Genomic DNA, 19,336 nt, shown 5'->3' with positions numbered 1-19,336 from the left:
AAAGAAAGAAAGAAAGAAAGAAAGAAAGAACGAAAGAAAGAACGAGAGATCATGATCAGATGAGTTCCTGCATTTTCAGCATGTTCTTAAAAAAAGATAGATTTAGAGTTAAATAAACTTGGATTTTTTTTGTCAGGAACATATACAGGATACTACCCTCCACAACATAACCTTCACTCCAAATCAAAACTCAAAACCTACAACCTGATTTTGGACGGAATTACCTGGAAGACTTACAACTACCAAAGATTATTATTCCCAAACTATACAGAAAATGCTCTGGAAAACAACAGATATCTGAAAAAACCATCCAACCTGGAACTGAGTAACGTTCAGTCTGAAGCTATATTTTATTTCCACAAGCCAAGAAGAAAAATACATTACATTACTTTATAAGGACTGAATGCTAAATTAAGGCTGCCGAGCTTGAGACAACTTCAATTAGCACTGACGTGTCAAGTGAGAGGTGTCAAAGCCCTTTAGCCCAACAATGGCAGGAGAGTCGCACAGTCTACGCCAACCAAATGGAGAGGCTTTAGAAGCTGCCTCCTGCTGTTCAGAGGTAATTAAATACAGAACCCTGTTTATGTAAAGAATGACAAGGCAAGAAAAGATCACAAAATGAAGCTCCTTATGGAAAATCAAGAGACACTTTTTGCTGACTATTATAAAAATGGGAACATCAGCAACCTCACCTTCCACACAAACCATCCCCTGGCACAGTGCTATATTAACCAGACCATCCCCTGACACAGTGCTATATTAACCAGACCATCCCCTGCTATGGCACAGTGCTATATTAGCACACTACCCCTCTGTTAACCTGTTAGGGCTAGGGGGCAGTATTTGCACGGCTGGATAAAAAAAATGTACCCGATTTAATCTGGTTACTAATCCTACCCAGTAACTAGAATATGCATATACTTATTATATATGGATAGAAAACACTCTAAAGTTTCTAAAACTGTTCGAATGGTGTCTGTGAGTATAACAGAACTCATTTGGCAGGCAAAACCCTGAGACATTTTCTGACAGGAAGTGGATACCTGATGTGTTGTATTACCTTTAAACCTATCCCATTGAAAAACACAGGGGCTGAGGAATATTTTGGCACTTCCTATTGCTTCCACTAGATGTCACCAGCCTTTACAAAGTGTTTTGAGTCTTCTGGAGGGAGATCTGACCGAACAAGAGCCATGGAACGATGATGGCCCATTAGACACCTGGCGCGCGAGTTCATGTTGGGTACCCTCGTTCCAATACGTTATAAAAGAGTATGCATTCGTCCACCTTGAATATTATTCATGTTCTGGTTAAAAAAGGCCCTAATGATTTATGCTATACAACGTTTGACATGTTTGAACGAACGTAAATATATTTTTTCCCCTCGTTCATGACGAGAAGTCCGGCTGGCTTAGATCATGTGCTAACAAGACGGAGATTTTTGGACATAAATGATGAGCTTTTTTGAACAAAACTACATTCGTTATGGACCTGTGATACCTGGAAGTGACATCTGATGAAGAGAATCAAAGGTAATGGATTATTTACATAGTATTTTCGATTTTAGATCTCCCCAACATGACGTCTAGTCTGTATCGCAACGCGTATTTTTCTGGGCGCAGTGCTCAGATTATTGCAGTGTGATTTCCCAGTAAGGTTATTTTTAAATCTGGCAAGTTGATTGCGTTCAAGAGATGTAAATCTATAATTCTTTAAATGACAATATAATATTTTACCAATGTTTTCTAATTTTAATTATTTAATTTGTGGTGTTGACTTGACTGCCGGTTATTGGAGGGAAACGATTTCCTCAACATCAATGCCATAGTAAAACGCTGTTTTTGGATATAAATATGAACTTGATAGAACTAAAAATGCATGCATTGTCTAACATAATGTCCTAGGAGTGTCATCTGATGGAGATTGTAAAAGGTTAGTGCATCATTTTAGCTGGTTTTATGGTTTTGATGACCCTGTCTTTGAATTGACAAAACATTACACACAACTCTTGTAAATGTACTGTCCTAACATACTCTAAATTTATGCTTTCGCCGTAAAGCCTTTTTGAAATCGTAAAACGTGGTTAGATTAAGGAGATGTTTATCTTTGAAATGGTGTAACATAGTTGTATTTTTGAAAAATTTGAATTTTGACATTTATTTGGATTCAAATTTGCCGCTCTTGAAATGCACCTGCTGTTGATGGAGTGCACCACGGGTGGCACGCTAGCGTCCCACCTAGCCCCAAGAGGTTAAGGAGATGTTTATCTTTCAAAGGGTGTAAAATAGTTGTATGTTTGAAAAATTTGAATTTTGACATTTATTTGGATTCAAATTTGCCGCTCTTGAAATGCACCTGCTGTTGATGGAGTGCACCACGGGTGGGACGCTAGCGTCCCACCTAGCCCATAGAGGTTAAGAGAGGGGGTGTTAACGAGGGGTTGAAACTCAGGATACTAGACAACGAGGACACAGTCAGCTAATCTAAATCTCTATACGTCTGGAACAGTATTGGTACAGGGCAACCCCAAACAGTTTCAGCTGGACTTTCACCTAATCAAAGAATTAGCTCAGCAGGAGAAGCTCTCCCTTGAGAAAGATAGCCCCACCCCGAGCGGGTCAGACCAGACGTCTTCATTATATAACCCCACAGACGAGCAACCCCAAGTGGAAAGCCAACCTCCCAGCACAGAGTACTACTCCCTCATTGAAATGAAGGATAAATTCACCCAGCTGGAGGTAAGACAGGTGGAGCTGGAACAGCAGGTGATTACACTCCAGTCAGCACAGACCCAGACAACAGTCCAGCACAACAACACCCCCTTAACCAGACCCGGAGAGCTGGAGGTGGAGAGAGACATATCTACACTCTGGACTGTGGTGAGACAACTTCAACGATATAAAAAGCAAGAGCAGGAGAAGAACAGAGCACTAGGAGACGATCAGACTGCTGGAGGAGAGGTTGAGGAGGATAGCGTGACAGAACAACCACTAGAGAGGTGGCCACCCCCGCAGAGAAGCCAGCAGAACAGCCCACCTCAGCTCCCGACATAAGGAGACAGAGAAGCCAGCTCAAATGGGAAATACATAGAAGAAAAAAAAACTTTTGCCCAAACACAGAGTGTCTAAACTCCGTTGTTCAAACACCCAGCGTGCCCTAGACCTTCTGTCTGAGGACCAACTAGGTTCACCCAGCCACATAATAATGCACACAGGCACAAACGACCTGAGAGCACAGCAGGAAAGGGTGGCCACAGCACTGAAGGGAGTGGTTGAAAAAGCTTCTTCTACTTTCCCCAACGCACAAGTGGTTATCTCCACCATGCTACCAGGAAAAAGACTTCCACATTGCTACCATACAGCGCAAGTATTTCCAGTGACTGTGCCTCAAAACCAAATGTTTTCCTGGCCCACCACTCCACAGTGGATTTGATCAACCTCTATGACCAGGTCCACCTATACAAGGCAGCAGTGCTCACCTTCGCCCGGACCCTAAAGGACATCGCTCTCAAATGCAGCCCAACACTTCACACAGCAGCAACAGATCAATAGACACCGCTCCCAGACCAGTGGGACACTCTCCCAGACCTGCGGGACCCCCCCGGACCTACACATAGAGGACCTACATCCAGACCACAACACCACCAGCCACAAACACACCACCACCCCAACCGATCAACACCCCCCCCCCCCCACACCATTTAGGCCCCCTCAGATCAGACGTATGCTCCTCCTGCCCACCCCATTCCCCCCACTCCGGCAAAGAGGGCCTCAACATGGAAGTCACACATACGCCCAAGCTGTGAGCAGGCAAACAGGCCCAACCCCCACTCTTACACTAGCACAAGCCAATGGAATGTACCAGATGCTCAGCAGGCTCTGCTCACACTTACTTGTCTGAGGCCAAACCACACGGCTAACAACATTGGACACTTTATGGAACACAAAGCCTTCACTACCTCATCCTGGAATATCCAAGGCCTGAGGTCATCTGCCTTTGGCCTAAAGAGCAGGAACCTGGACTTCATCAAAGAAATCGGAAATACAGACATTGTCATCCTACAAGAAACATGGTATAGAGGAGACGGACCCACTGGTTGCCCTCTAGGTTAGAGAGAGCTGGTAGTCCCATCCACCAAACTACCAGGTGTGAAACAGGGAAGGGACTCAGGGGGTATGCCAATTTGGTATAGAGCAGACCTAACTCTCTCCATTAAATTAATCAAAACAGGAACATTTTACATTTGGCTAGAAATTCAAAAGGAAATGATCTTAACAGAGAAAAATGTCCTCCTGTGTGCTACCTATATCCCCACACTAGAATCCCCATACTTTAATGAAGAAGCTTCTCCATCCTGAAGGGGGAAATGAATCATTTCCAGGCCCAGGAACATGTATTAGTCTGTGGCGACCGAAATGCCAGAACCGGACAAGAACCTGACACCCTCAGCACACAGGGGGACGAACACCTGCCTGGAGGTGACAGCATTCCCTCCCCCATATACCCCCCTAGGCACAACTATGATATCATAACCAACAAAAACGGGTCACAAGTCCTGCAGCTCTGTCGCATGCTGAGTCTGTACATAGTCAATGGTAGGCTTCGAGGGGACTCCTATGGTAGGTACACCTATACCTCATCTCTTGGCAGTAGTACTGTAGACTACTTTATCACTGACCTCAACCCAGAGTCTCTTAGAGCGTTCACAGTCAGTCCACTGATACCCCTATCAGACCACAGCAAAATCACAGTCTACTTCAACAGAGCAATACTCATTTATGAGGCATCAAAGCCAAAGGAACTGAGAAATATTAAGAAATGCTATAGATGGAATAAATGTAGTTTGGAAACCTACCAAAAAACAATTAGGTAACAACAAATTCAATCCCTTTTAGACAACTTCCTGGACAAAACGTTCTACTGTAATAGTGAAGGTGTAAACTTGGCAGTAGAAAATCTTAACAGTATATTTGACCTCTCAGCTTCCCTATCAAATCTAAAAATCTCAAATAGTCTTCCCTGTGGCTCAGTTGGTAGAGCATGGCGTTTGCAACGCCAGCATGGTGTGTGCACCACCAGGGTTGTGGGTTCGATTCCCACGGGGGGCCAGGACAAAAAAAAAGAAATGTATGAAATGTATGCATTCACTACTGTAAGTCGCTCTGGATAAGAGTGTCTGCTACATGACAAAAAAAAAATTATATATATATATAAGAAAACCGAAGAAAATTAACAACAATGACAAAATGGTTTGATGAAGAATGCAAAAATCTAAGAAAGAAATTGAGAAACCTGTCCAACCAAAAACATAGAGACCCGGAAAACCTGAGTCTACGCCTTCACTATGGCGAATCAATAAAACAATACAGAAATACACTACAGAAAAACAAGGAACAGCATGTCAGAAATCAGATCAATGTCATTGAAGAATACATAGACTCTAACCACTTCTGGGAAAAATGGAAAACACTAAACAAACAACAACACAAAGAATTATCTATCCAAAATGGAGATGTAATCTGTTTGGCTCTATAACAAAGAACAAACAGCAAAAACATATAATCTCAGCAAAAAAAGAAACGTCCTCTCTGTCAACTGCGTTTATTTTGAGCAAACTTAACATGTGTAAATATTCGTATGAACATAAGATTCAACAACTGAGAAATAAACTGTACAAGTTCCACAGACATGTGACTAAGTGAAATGGAATAATGTGTCCCTGAACAAAGGGAGGGTCAAAAATCAAAAGTAACAGCTGCATTAAGTACTGCAGTGCATATCCTCCTCATTGACTGCACCATATTTGCCAGTTCTTGCTGTGAGATGTTACCCCACACTTCCACCAAGGCACCTGTAAGTTCCCAAACATTTCTGGTGTGATTGGCCCTAGCCCTCACCTTCCGATCCGACAGGTCCCAGACATGCTCAATGGGATTGCGGGCTCTTCGCTGGCCATGGCAGAACACTGACATTCCTGTCTTGCAGGAAATCATGCACAGAACGAGCAGTATGGTTGGTGGCATTGTCATGCTGGAGGGTCATGTCAGGATGAACCTGCAGGAAGGGTACCACATGAGGGAGGAGGATGTCTTCCCTGTAACGCACAGCGTTGAGATTGCCTGCAATGACAACAAGCTCAGTCCGATGATGCTGTGACACACCGCCCCAGACCATGACGGACCCTCCACCTCCAAATCTATCCCGCTCCAGAGTACAGGCCTCGGTGTAACGCCCATTCCTTTGACGATAAACGCGAATCCAACCATCACCTCTGGTGAGACAAAACCGTGACTCATCAGTGAAGAGCACTTTTTGCCAGTCCTGTCTGGTCCAGCGACAGTGGGTTTGTGCCCATAGGCAACGTTGTTGCCGGTGATGTCTGGTGAGGACCTGCCTTACAAGCCCTCAGTCCAGCCTCTCTCAGCCTATTGTGGAGGGATTGTGCGTTCTTGGTGTAACTCGGGCAGTTGTTGTTGCCATCCTGTACCTGTCCCGCAGGTGTGATGTTCGGATGTACCAATCCTGTGCAGGTGTTGTTACACCTGGTCTGCCACTGCGAGGATGATCAGCTGTCAGTCCTGTCTCCCTGTAGTGCTGTCTTAAGCGTCTCTCAGTATGGACATTTATGCAATTTCTTGCCCTGGCCACATCTACAATCATCATGCCTCCTTGCAGCATGCCTAAGGCACGTTCACGCAGATGAGCAGGGACCCTGGGCATCTTTCTTTTGGTGTTTTTCAGAGTCAGTAGAAAGGCCTCTTTAGTGTCCTAAGTTTTCATAACTGTGACCTTAGTTGCCTACCGTCTGTAAGCTTTTAGTGTCTTAACGACCGTTCCACAGGTGCATGTTCATGAATTGTTTTTGGTTCATTGAACAAGCATGGAAAACAGTGTTTAAACCCTTTACAATGAAGATCTGTGAAGTTATTTGGATTTTTACGAATTATCTTTGAAAGACAGGGTCTAATACAAATATTAGAATCAACTATTAAAGACTACCAGAACCCACTGGATTCTCCAATTCCCTTGAGTGAACTACAGGACAAAATGAAAACCCTCCAACTCAAAAAGACCTGTGATGTTGATGGTATCCTCAATGAAATGATCCAATTGGCTATACTAAAACTCTTTAACATCATCCTTAGCTCTGGCATCTTCCCCAATATTTGGAACCAAGGACTGATCACCCCAATCCACAAAAGTGGAGACAAATTTGACCCCAATAACTACCGTGGGATAAGCGTCAACAGCAACCTTGGGAAAATCCTCTGCATTATCATTAACAGCAGACTCGTACATTTCCTCAGTGAAAACAATGTACTGAGCAAATGTCAAAATTGGCTTTTTACCAAATGATTGTACGACAGACCACGTATTCACCCTGCACACGCTAATTGACAAACAAACAATCCAAAACAAAAGCAAAGTCTTCTCATGCTTTGTTGATTTCAAAAAAGCCTTCGACTCAATTTGGCATGAGGGTCTGCTATACAAATTGATGGAAAGTGGTGTTGGGGGAAAAACATACGACATTTTCCAAATCCATGTACACAAACAACAAGTGTACAGTTAAAATTGGCAAAAAAATACCTTTCTTCTCACAGGGCCGTGGAGTGAGACAGGGATGCAGCTAAAGCCCACCCTCTTCAACATATACATCAACAAATTGGCGAGGGCACTAGAAAGGTCTGCAGCACCTGGCCTCACCCTACTAGAATCTGAAGTCAAATGTCTACTGTTTGCTGATTATCTGGTGCTTCTGTCACCAACCAAGGAGGGCCTACAGCAGCACCTAGATCTTCTGCACAGATTCTGTCAGACCAGGGCCCTGACAGTAAATCTCAGTAAGACCAAAATAATGGTGTTCCAAAAAAGGTCCAGTCGCTAGGACCACAAATACAAATTCCATCTAGACACCGTTTCCCTCGAGCACACAAAAAACGATACATACCCTGGCCTAAACATCAGCGCCTAAACAAAGCTGTGAACGATCTGAGAGACAAGGAAAGAAGGGCCTTCTTTGCCATCAAAAGGAACATAAAATTCGATATACCAATTAGGATCTGGCTAAAAATACTTGAATCAGTTAAAGAAACCATTGCCCTTCATGGTTGTGAAATTTGGGGTCCGCTCACCAACCAAGAATTCACAAAATGGGACAAACACCAAATTGAGACTCTGCATGCAGAATTCTGCTAAAATATCCTCTGTGTACAATGTAGAACACCAAATAATGCATGCAGAGCAGAATTAGGCCGATACCCGCTAATTATCAAAATCCAGAAAAGAGCCATTCAATTCTACAACCACCTAAAAGGAAGTGATGCCCAAACCTTCAATAACAAAGCCATCACCTACAGAGAGATGGACATGGAGAAGGAGTCCCCTAAGCAAGCTGGTCCTGGGGCTCTGTTGACAAGCACACCCCACAGATCCCCCGGGTATCCTGGAAGGATATTGACCTCATCCCGTCAGTAGAGGATGCCTAGTTGCTCTTCAAAAGCGCTTTCCTCTCCATCTTAAATAAGCACGCCCCATTCAAAAAATGTAGAACTAAGAACAGATATAGCTCTTGCTTCACCGCAGAATTGACTGCCCTTGACCAGCACAAAAACATCCTGAGGCGTTCTGCATTAGCATCGTATACCCCCGCGATATGCAACTTCTCAGGGAAGCCAGGAACCAATATACTCAGCCAGTTAGGAAAGCTAAGGATAGCTTTTTCAAACAGAACTTTGTTTCCTGTAACACTAATTCCAAAAAGTTTTGGGACACTGTAAGTCCATGGAGAATAAGAGCACCTCCTCCCAGCTGCCCACTGCACTGAGGATAGGAAACACTGTCACTACCGATAAATCTACGATAATCGAGAATTACAATAAGCATTTTTCCACGGCTGACCAAAATAGCCACTAACACTCTACTCAGCAAACTGGATGTAGTCTATCACAGTGCCATCCATTTTATCACCAAAGCCTCATATACTGCCCACCACTGCGACCTGTAGGCTCTCGTTGGCTGGCCCTCACTACATATCCGTCGCCAAAAACCACTGGCTCCAGGTCATCTATAAGTCTTTGCTAGGTAAAGCCCCGCCTTATCTCAGCTCACTTGTCACCATAGCAACACCCACCCATAACAAGCGCTCCAGCAGGTACAGGGAGGGAAAAAAGTATTTGATCCCCTACTGATTTTGTATGTTTGCCCACTGACAAAGTAATGATCAGTCTATAATTTCTATGGTAGATTTATTTGAAGAGTGAGAGGCAGAATAACAACAAAAAAATCCTGAAAAACACATGTCAAAAATATTATAAATTGATTTGCATTTTAATGAGGGAAATAAGTATTTGACCCCCTCACAATCAGAAAGATTTTGGGCTCCCAGGTGTCTTTTATACAGGTAACGAGCTGAGATTAGAGCACACTCTTAAATGGAGTGCTCCTAATCTCAGTTTGTTACCTGTATAAAAGACACCTGTCCACAGAAGCAATCAATCAATCAGATTCCAAACTCTCCACCATGGCCAAGACCAAGGAGCTCTCCAAGGATGTCAGGGAGAAGATTGTAGACCTACACAAGGCTGGAATGGGCTACAAGACCATCGCCAAGCAGCTTGGTGAGAAGGTGACAACAGTTGGTGCGATTATTCGCAAATGGAAGAAACACAAAAGAACTGTCAATCTCCCTCGGCCTGGGGCTCCATGCAAGATCTCACCTCGTGGAGTTGCAATGATCATGAGAACAGTGAGGAATCAGCCCAGAACTACATGGGAGGATCTTGTCAATGATCTCAAGGCAGCTGGGACCATAGTCACCAAGAAAACAATTGGTAACACATTACGCCGTGAAGGACTGAAATCCTGCAGCGCCCGCAAGGTCCCCCTGCTCAAGAAAGCACATATACATGCCCGTCTGAAGTTTGCCAATGAATATCTGAATGATTCAGAGCACAACTGGGTGAAAGTGTTGTGGTCAGATGAGACCAAAATAGAGCTCTTTGGCATCAACTCAACTCGCCGTGTTTGGAGGAGGAGGAATGCTGCCTATGACCCCAAGAACACCATCCCCACGTCAAACATGGAGGTGGAAACATTATGCTTTGGGGGTGGTTTTCTGCTAAGGGGACAGGACAACTTCACCGCATCAAAGGGACGATGGACGGGGCCATGTACCATCAAATCTTGGGTGAGAACCTCCTTCCCTCAGCCAGGGCATTGAAAATGGGTCGTGGATGGGTATTCCAGCATGACAATGACCCAAAACACACGGCCAAGGCAACAAAGGAGTGGCTCAAGAAGAAGCACATTAAGGTCCTGGAGTGGCCTAGCCAGTCGCTAGACCTTAATCCCATAGAAAATCTGTGGAGGGAGCTGAAGGTTCGAGTTGCCAAACGTCAGCCTCGAAACCTTAATGGCTTGGGAGAAGATCTGCAAAGAGGAGTGGGCCAAAATCCCTCCTGAGATGTGTGCAAACCTGGTGGCCAACTACAAGAAACATCTGACCTCTGTGATTGCCAACAAGGGTTTTGCCACCAAGTACTAAGTCATGTTTTGCAGAGGGGTCAAATACTTATTTCCCTCATTAAAATGCAAATCAATTTATAACATTTTTGACATGCGTTTTTCTGGATTTTTTTGTTGTTATTCTGTCTCTCACTGTTCAAATAAACCTACCATTAAAATTATAGACTGATCATTTCTTTGTCAGTGGGCAAACGAACAAAATCAGCAGGGGATCAAATACTTTTTTCCCCTCACTGTGTATTGCACTGGTCATCCCCAAAGCCAACACTTCCTTTGGCCGTCTTTCCTTCCAGTTCTCTGCTGCCAATGACTGGAACGAATTAAAAAAATGACTGAAGCTGGAGTCTTATATCTCCCTCTCTAACTTTAAGCATCAGCTATCAGAGCAGCTTACCGATCACTATACCTGTACACAGCCAATCTGTAAATAGCACACCCGACTACCTCATCCCCATATTATTACTTGCCCTCTTTATTTTGCTCTTTTGCACCCCAGTATCTCTACTTGCACATCATCATCTGCACATCTATCACTCCAGTATTAATGCTAAATTGTAATTATTTTCACCTTTATGGCCTATTTATTGCCTACCTCCCTACTCTTCTACATTTGCACACACTGTACATAGATTTTTCTATTTTTATTTTCTATTGTGTTATTGACTGTACGTTTGTTTATGTGTAACTCTGTTGTTGTTTTTGTCGCACTGCTTTGCTTTATCTTGGCCAGGTCGCAGTTGTAAATGAGCAACTGGCCTACCTGGTTAAATAAAGGTAAAATTAAAAAATAAAAACATATTTCCCTCAGTTTACACATATCCACAAAGAATTCAAAAACAAACCAGATTTTGATAAACTCCCATATCTACTGGGTGAAATACCAGTGTGCCATCACAGCAGCAAGATTTGTGAACCAGTAAAGAACAAACACCATTGTAAATACAACCCATATTTATGCTTATTTATTTTCCCCTTTGTACTTTAACCATTTGTACATCGTTACAACACTGTATATATACATATGACATTTGAAATGTCTTTATTCTTTTGGAACTTCTGTGAGTGTAATGTTTACTGTTTATTTTTATAGTTTATTTCACTTTTGTATATTATCTACTTCAATTGCTAAGGCAAATGTTAACATATGTTTCCCATGCCAATAAAGCCCCTTGAATTGAGAGAGACAGAAAGAGAGAGAGAGAGACAGAAAGAGAGAGAGAGAGAGAGAGAGACAGAAAGAGACAGAGAGAGAGAGAGAGAGAGAGAGAGAGAGAGAAAGATAGAGACTGAGAAAAAGACAGACATAAGGAGAGAGAGAGAGACAACCTCAGACAAAACTAAGGAGCCAGACATGACACACTGTGTATAAAACACCTTTACCTGTTGGCATCCTTAAGAGAGGCGGGTCGCAGCACTCCATGTGAAACCCCCGATCACAGGAGTCACAGAACAGCATCTCATCCTGCAAGGAGACAGGAGGCATGTGTGGGGCTGTGTGGTGGCTTCCCTGTAGTTGCATAGATGTTAAACCTTCTGTCATTTCACTCTAAAGGAGGTGCACGTCCGTTTAGTTTAATATGGATGAGAAGGTGATTTTTGTTTTGAATGAAGAAAGGGTGGTGCGTCTTCAATGTACAACATGTTGCCCGGGAAAAGGCTGACCTATGTTTGAAAACATCTGTAATGATATTGTTTGTGTCCCAAACAGCACACTATTACCTATATAGTGCACTACATTTGACCTTCGTAGTACATTATATGGTGACTAGGGTGCTATTTGGGAACAGCCAATATCATTAAGAGGACATGTACTACCCACAATGCCTTGAGACGTTAGACTCACTATGAAGGTATTATTGATCTATATCACGGGTTAAAATGGTTTGTAAACAGCAATTAGAACAACATTACATCATTATAATACTTACAGCGTTTTTGCCCTGTATTTGACAGGAGCTACATGTTTTACATTCTATACATTGCCATCGCAATCTCTTGACGTTAGTGGTCAGCTCTGGGGAAAACTTCAGACAAGACGGGTGCCCTGTAGAGGTAATTAAAGAGGAGCATATTAGTGTTCTTGTACATTTCAAACATATTTTGGTTCACTTCCAAAACAGCACCATATTCCCTATGTAATGCACTACTTTTAACCAGGGCCGAGAGAGACCTACACAACCTTCAGAAAGCATTCACACCCATGGACTTTTTCGACATTTTGTTGTGTTAAAGCGGGATTCAAATGGATTTAACTGTAATTTTTGTCAACCATCAACACAAAATATTCTGTAATGTTAAACTGAAATATTATTATTATTATAATAAATAAAAATAAAACACCAATATATTTTAATTAGATACGTATTCGACCTCCTGAGTCAATACGTTGGAATCACCTTTGGCAGCAATTACAGCTGAGAGTCTTTTGGGGTAAGTCTCTAAGCGCTTTGCAAACCTTGAAAGTACAATTTTTGCCCATTTGTATTTTTTTAATTCTTCAAGCTCTGTCAAGTCGGTTGTTGATCATTGCTAGACAGACATTTTCAAGTCTTGGCACAGATTTTCAAGCCAATTTAAGTCAAAACTGTTACTAGGCCACTCAGGACTGAGTTGGAAAGGACGCTTGTATCTTTGTAGTGACTGGGTGTATTGATACACCATTCGAAGTGTAATTAATGACTTCACCATGCTCAAAGGGGTATTTAATGTCTGCTTTTTTTTTTATACCAATCCAAATAGGTGCCCTTCTTTGCAAGGTATTGGAAAACCTCCCTGGTCTTTGTGGTTGAATCTGTGTTTGAAATTAACTGCTCTTAACCTTACAGATAATTGTACGAACGGGGTACAGAGGTAGGGTAGTCATTAAACAAATCATGTTAAACACCCTTATTCTACAAAGAGTTAGTCCATGCAACTTATTATCCGACTTGTTAAGCACATTTTTACACAATGCATTTAGGCTTGCCATACTTATTTATTGACTCATGATATTTCAGCTTTTCATTTTTTATTCAATTTGTAAAATGTTCTAAAAACATAATTCCACTTTGACATTATGGGGTATTGTGAGTAGATCCGTGACACAAAATCTACATTTTATCCATTTTAAATTCAGGCTGTAACAATAAAATGTGGAAAAAGTAAAGGGCTGTGAATGCATTCTGAAGCCTGAATGGGGAAGAGGGTGCTACTTGGGACATATTGTTTAGTATCAGTTTCACAGAGCAGTAGACTCGACCTTCCCATCATGTTCACACAAGAAGGTTAAAAGTGAAACTGACAGTGTTTTAACTACTTCGTGGATATGAAAAACAGACAATCATAATATTAGTAAAAAATATCAAACCAACTTTATATAGTTTTAAAAATAGGTTCTATCTGACAGAAAAATGACATTACACAGAGTAAGGTAGTGTTTTTAGAATAGACAGATGCAGATCATCTAAGCATGATTAATATAATTCACCAATATATTGCTTGGTAGTCCAACAAATATTGCTATCAACTTGTAAATCACAGCGTGTAAATTGTTTGCTGCCTCCAGCCCTTCGGGATGCACTGTTTCAGTTTCAATGACTGGCGTTTACTGTGAATACTTAGGCCGTACCCACTTTAAGTCACAGTTTTAGACAGTGATCAAGTTGGCTACTGTGGCTATTTGATCATAATTTAGGCCTACCATCAAAAACAATGCATCCCATAACATTTTTAACATGGAAATAGCTGTTCTATCATTCAGTCTACAGTAGCAGCAAATGTGTGGTGTTCAATGTAGGCCTACATTCCATGAGACTACAAAAAACATGTAGGTCTTAACATTAACCTGTTTATCCTTCAGACAAGGAAGTGACTGAAAATGTGTTTGATGAAATAAACCACTTAACAAAATAAAACGCAATATTATTCCCATACCACTATTACAGAGAATCAGATAAATTATTCTATCATCTGCCTATTGGCTACTCAGCTTATTCAAGCCTGTCTCAATATACAACAGTAAGACAAAAATAATCTCTACCCTACTCACTTTTCAAATATGTATTTGTATTTATTAAGGATCCCAGCAGCTACTCTTCCTGGGGAAGCAACATTATGGCAGTTATATACACAATTTTTAATATTACATTTGATAACACTTTTCACAACACATTAAGTGTGTTCCCTCAGGCCACAACTCTACTTTCACATACACTACCAGTCCAAAGTTTAACACCACCTACTCATTCAAGCGTTTTTATTTTTACCATTTTCTACATTGTAGAATAATAGTGAAGACATGAAAACTATGAAATAACACATACGGAATCATGTAGTAACCAAAAAAAAGTGTTAAACAAAGCAAAATATATTTTATATTTGAGATTCTTCAAAGTCGCCACCCTTTGCCTTGATGATAGCTTTGCACACTCTTGGCATTCTCTCAACCAGCTTCACCTGGAATGCTTTCCCAACAGTCTTGAATGAGTTCCCACATATGCTGAGCACTTGATGGCTGCTTTTCCTTCACTCTGCAGTCCGACTCATGTGTATGTGTCTGTGCGTGTGAGTGTCTGTGCGTGTGTGTGCGCGCGTCTCTCTTCACAGTCATGTAGTTATGGCTCTCTGTAGTACTGTGCTACTCCCATAGTCTGTTCTTGACTTGGAGATTGTGAAGAGACCTTTGGTGGCATGCATGGTATGCATGGGTGTCCAAGCTGTGTGCTATTAGTTTAAACAAACAGCTTGGTGCATTCACCATGTCAACACTTACAAAAACAAGTAGTGATGAAGTCAATCTCTCCTCCACTTTGAGCTATGAGAGATTGACATGCATATTATTAATGTTAGCTCTCTGTGTACATTTAAGGGCCAGCAGTGCTGCCCTGTTCTGATCCAATTGTAATTTTCCGAGGTCCCTCTTTGTGGCACTTGACCACATGACTGAACAGTAGTCCAGGTGTGACAAAACTAGAGCCTGTAGGACCTGCCTTGTTGATAGTGTTGTTAAGAAGGCAGAGCAACACTTTATCATAGACAGACTTCTCCATATCTTAGCTACTGTTGTATCAACATGTTTTGACCATGACAGTTTACAATCCAGGGTTACTCCAAGCAGTTTAGTCACCTCAATTTGCTCAATTTCACATTATTTATTACAAGATTTAGTTGAGGTTTAGGGTTTCGTGAATGATTTTAAATATTTAGGACTAACTTATTCCTTGCCAGCCGTCCTGAAACTAACTGCAGCTCTTTGTTAAGTGTTGCAGTGATTTCACTCACTGTAGTAGCCAACGTGTCTAGTGATGAGTCATCTGCATACATAGACACACTGGTTATACTCAAAGCCAGTGGCATGTCATTAGTAAATATTGAAAAAAGTAACATGCCTAGACAGCTGCCCTGGGGAATTCCTGATTCTACCTGGATTATGTTGGAGAGGCTTCAATTAAAGAAACACTGTGTTCTGTTAGACAGGGAACTCTTTATCCACAATATCGCAGGGTGTCTAAAGCCATGACACAAGTTTATCCCATCAGCAGACTATGATTGATAATGTCAAAAGTCTAATAAAACAGCTCCCAAACATTTTAATCATCAATTTCACTCAGCCAATCAATCATTTGTGTAAGGGGAAAAAACCCTGAAATGGACAAAAATTTATGGGATCATATTGGCAGTGTACGAAACATATACACGATGGCAAATACCGCTCAAATGGACGGCAGATCATTCAAAGCTTATGGAAAATGTCATATGGCAAATGTCAAGTGTCAAACAGCAAAAATCCCAAAGATGGCGAGCGCGGTCCACCGTTAATTTTCATATTCCAAATGGACAAGTGTCAAATTTAGAAAATTTGGAAAAAAAATCTAAAATGTATCACCCTCTAAAAAACTGCTTATTTTCGATTTTGTTTGTCAATTATACATGTATAAGAACTGTATGAACATACCTTTGTCATATTTTGTCATATTTTTTTATTTGTCCATAAGGCATATGTTTTGTCCATTTGCAATATGATATCATAGGAAGTTCAAAAGTCGAAGTCAAAAGTCAGTGAACCATTGCCAAATGCCATAAGAAATGTCCAAATGCCGTATGAAAGTATTGAAAGTGCCAAATCAGGATGTTATGTCCATTTGCAATATGATATCATAGGAAGTCAAAAGTCAGTGAACCATGGCCAAATGCCATTACAAATGTCCAAATTGCACTTTGAAAGTGCCAAATCAGGATGTTACGTCTGTGCTCTGGACACCATATGTGAACTGATTGCCGTCCCATCCATCTTCAGAGCTTGTACTGCTAGGTGACCTAAACTGGGACATGCTTAACACCCCAGCCATCCTACAATCTAAGCTTGATGCCCTCAATCTCACACAAATTATCAATGAACCTACCAGGTACCACCCCAAAGCTGTAAACAAGAGCACCCTCATAGATATCATCCTAACCAACTTGCCCTCTAAATACACCTTTGCTGTTTTCAACCAAGATCTCAGCGATCACTGCCTCATTGCCTGCATCCGTAATGGGTCAGCAGTCAAACGACCTCCACTTTCTAATCGACCTGACCTGGAAGGATATTGACCTCATCCCGTTAGTAGAGGATGCCTGGTTATTTTTTTTTAAATGCCTTCCTCACCATCTTAAATAAGCATGCCCCATTCAAGAAATTTAGAACCAGGAACAGATATAGCCCTTGGTTCTCTCCAGACCTGACTGCCCTTAACCAACACAAAAACATCCTGTGGAGTTCTGCATTAGCATCGAACAGCCCCCGTGATATGCAACTTTTCAGGGAAGTTATAAACCAATATACACAAGCAGTTAGAAAAGCCAAGGCTAGCTTTTTCAAGCAGAAATTTGCTTCCTGCAAAACAAACTCAAAAAAGTTCTGGGACACTGTAAAGTCCATGGAGAATAAGAACACCTCCTCCCAGCTGCCCACTGCACTGAGGATAGGAAACTCCGTCACCTCCGATAAATCCACTATAATTGAGCATTTCAATAAGCATTTTTCTACGGCTGGCCATGCTTTCCACCTGGCTACCCCTACCGCGGTCAACAGCACTGCACCCCCCACAGCTACTCGCCCAAGCCTTCCCCATTTCTCCTTCTGCCAAATCCAGTCAACTGATCTGAACTGAACAAAATCTGGACCCCTACAAATCAGCCAGGCAAGACAATCTGGACCCTTTCTTTCTAAAATTATCTGCCAAAATTGTTGCAACCCCTATTACTAGCCTGTTCAACCTCTCCTGTCGTCTGAGATGCCAAAAGATTGGAAAGAAGCTGCTGTCATCCCCCTCTTCAAAGGAGGGGACACTCTTGACCCAAACTGCTACAGACCTATATCTATCCTACCCTGCCTTTCTAAGGTCTTTGAAAGCCAAGTCAACAAACAGATTACCGACCATTTCGAATCCCACCGCACCTTCTCCGCTATGCAATCTGGTTACAGAGCTGGTCATGGGTGCACCTCAGCCACGCTCAAGGTCCTAAACGATATCGTAACCGCCATCGATAAGAAATAATACTGTGCTGCCGTATTCATTGACCTGGCCAAGGCTTTCGACTCTGTCAATCACCACATCCTCATCGGCAGACTCAATAGCCTTGGTTTCTCAAATGATTGCCTCGCCTGGTTCAACAACTACTTCTCTGATAGAGTTCAGTGTGTCAAATCGGATGGCCTGTTGTCCGGGCCTCTGGTAGTCTCTATGGGGGTGCCACAGGGTTCAATTCTTGGGCCAACTCTTTTCTCTGTATACATCATTGATGTCGCTCTTGCTGCTGGTGAGTCTCTGATCCACCTCTACACAGACGACACCATTCTGTATACTTCTGCCCCTTCTTTGGACACTGTGTTAACAAACCTCCAGACGAGCTTCAATGCCATACAACTCTCCTTCCGTGGCCTCCAACTGCTCTTAAATACAAGTAAAACTAAATGCATGCTCTTCAACCGATTGCTGCCTGCACCTGCCCGCCCATCCATCATCACTACTCTGGACGCTTCTGACTTAGAATATGTGGACAACTACAAATACCTAGGTGTCTGGTTAGACTGTAAACTCTCCTTCCAGACTCACATCAAACATCTCCAATCCAAAGTTAAATCTAGAATTGGCTTCCTACTTCGCAACAAAGCATCCTTCACTCATGCTGCCAAACATACCCTCATAAAACCTGACCATCCTACCGATCCTCGACTTCGGTGATGTCATTTACAAAATAGCCTCCAATACCCTACTCAATAAACTGGATGCAGTCTATCACAGTGCCATCCGTTTTGTCACCATGGCCCGGATGCTGAAGTGAGTAGTCGTGCTGCACCTCGCTCCGCGGGTAATATTACATTTCATTACATTGGAACGATTTGATTAGTGTATTGTTAGCTAGCTACATAGTTGTCTCTGCTGTTGTCTCTGCTGTCTTTGTATCAAGGATAAAGGTGTAGCTCTGAGGAACTAACAAGGTTAGCTAGCCAGCTGTATTCGTTCGTTCGTGCCATTTTCGAAACGGCGTCATTACCACAACACCACTGCCACTGCTAGCTAGCCAACTTTACCAATTAGCAGTACTGTAGAAACTATATACATTACAACGGAACGATTTGACTAGTATAATGTTAGCTAGCTACATAGTTGTCTTTGAATCAAGATAAAGACGTAGTACAGAGTAACTATCGAGGTTAGCTAGCCAGCTACATTTTCTAACATAGTCAACAACACGCCCACTGCTAGCTAGCTAACCCTACCAGCTAGCTATATCATTTTTAGTCAATAAGATTTTTGCAACGTAATCTTACATTTCTGAATAT

At 42.1% G+C, this 19,336-nt stretch overlaps 1 protein-coding gene across 4 annotated transcripts in view; it reads right to left on the bottom strand.

Annotated features, from left to right (window-relative positions):
• The window catches only part of LOC106589879 (histone acetyltransferase KAT6B), a 102,607-nt gene that overhangs the window by 49,071 nt on the left and 34,200 nt on the right, over positions 1-19,336 (bottom strand). For 3 of the 4 annotated variants that reach the window (XM_045710443.2, XM_045710447.2, XM_045710442.2), the window contains exons 4-5: positions 12,459-12,574; positions 11,911-12,037 (exon numbers count right to left, since the gene is read on the bottom strand). In XM_045710443.2, coding sequence (XP_045566399.1) covers positions 11,911-12,037; positions 12,459-12,574 — 243 coding nt within the window. The remainder of the gene's footprint in view (positions 1-11,910; positions 12,038-12,458; positions 12,575-19,336) is intronic. The other variant, XM_045710445.2, reaches the window with a different exon arrangement.

The sequence above is a fragment of the Salmo salar genome, chromosome 28, assembly GCF_965601325.2.
Source record: "Salmo salar chromosome 28, fSalSal1, whole genome shotgun sequence".
Classification (NCBI taxonomy): Eukaryota; Metazoa; Chordata; class Actinopteri; order Salmoniformes; family Salmonidae; genus Salmo; species Salmo salar.
Note: the sequence above shows the minus strand (reverse complement) of the source record. Positions and strands in the feature narration are given on the sequence as shown.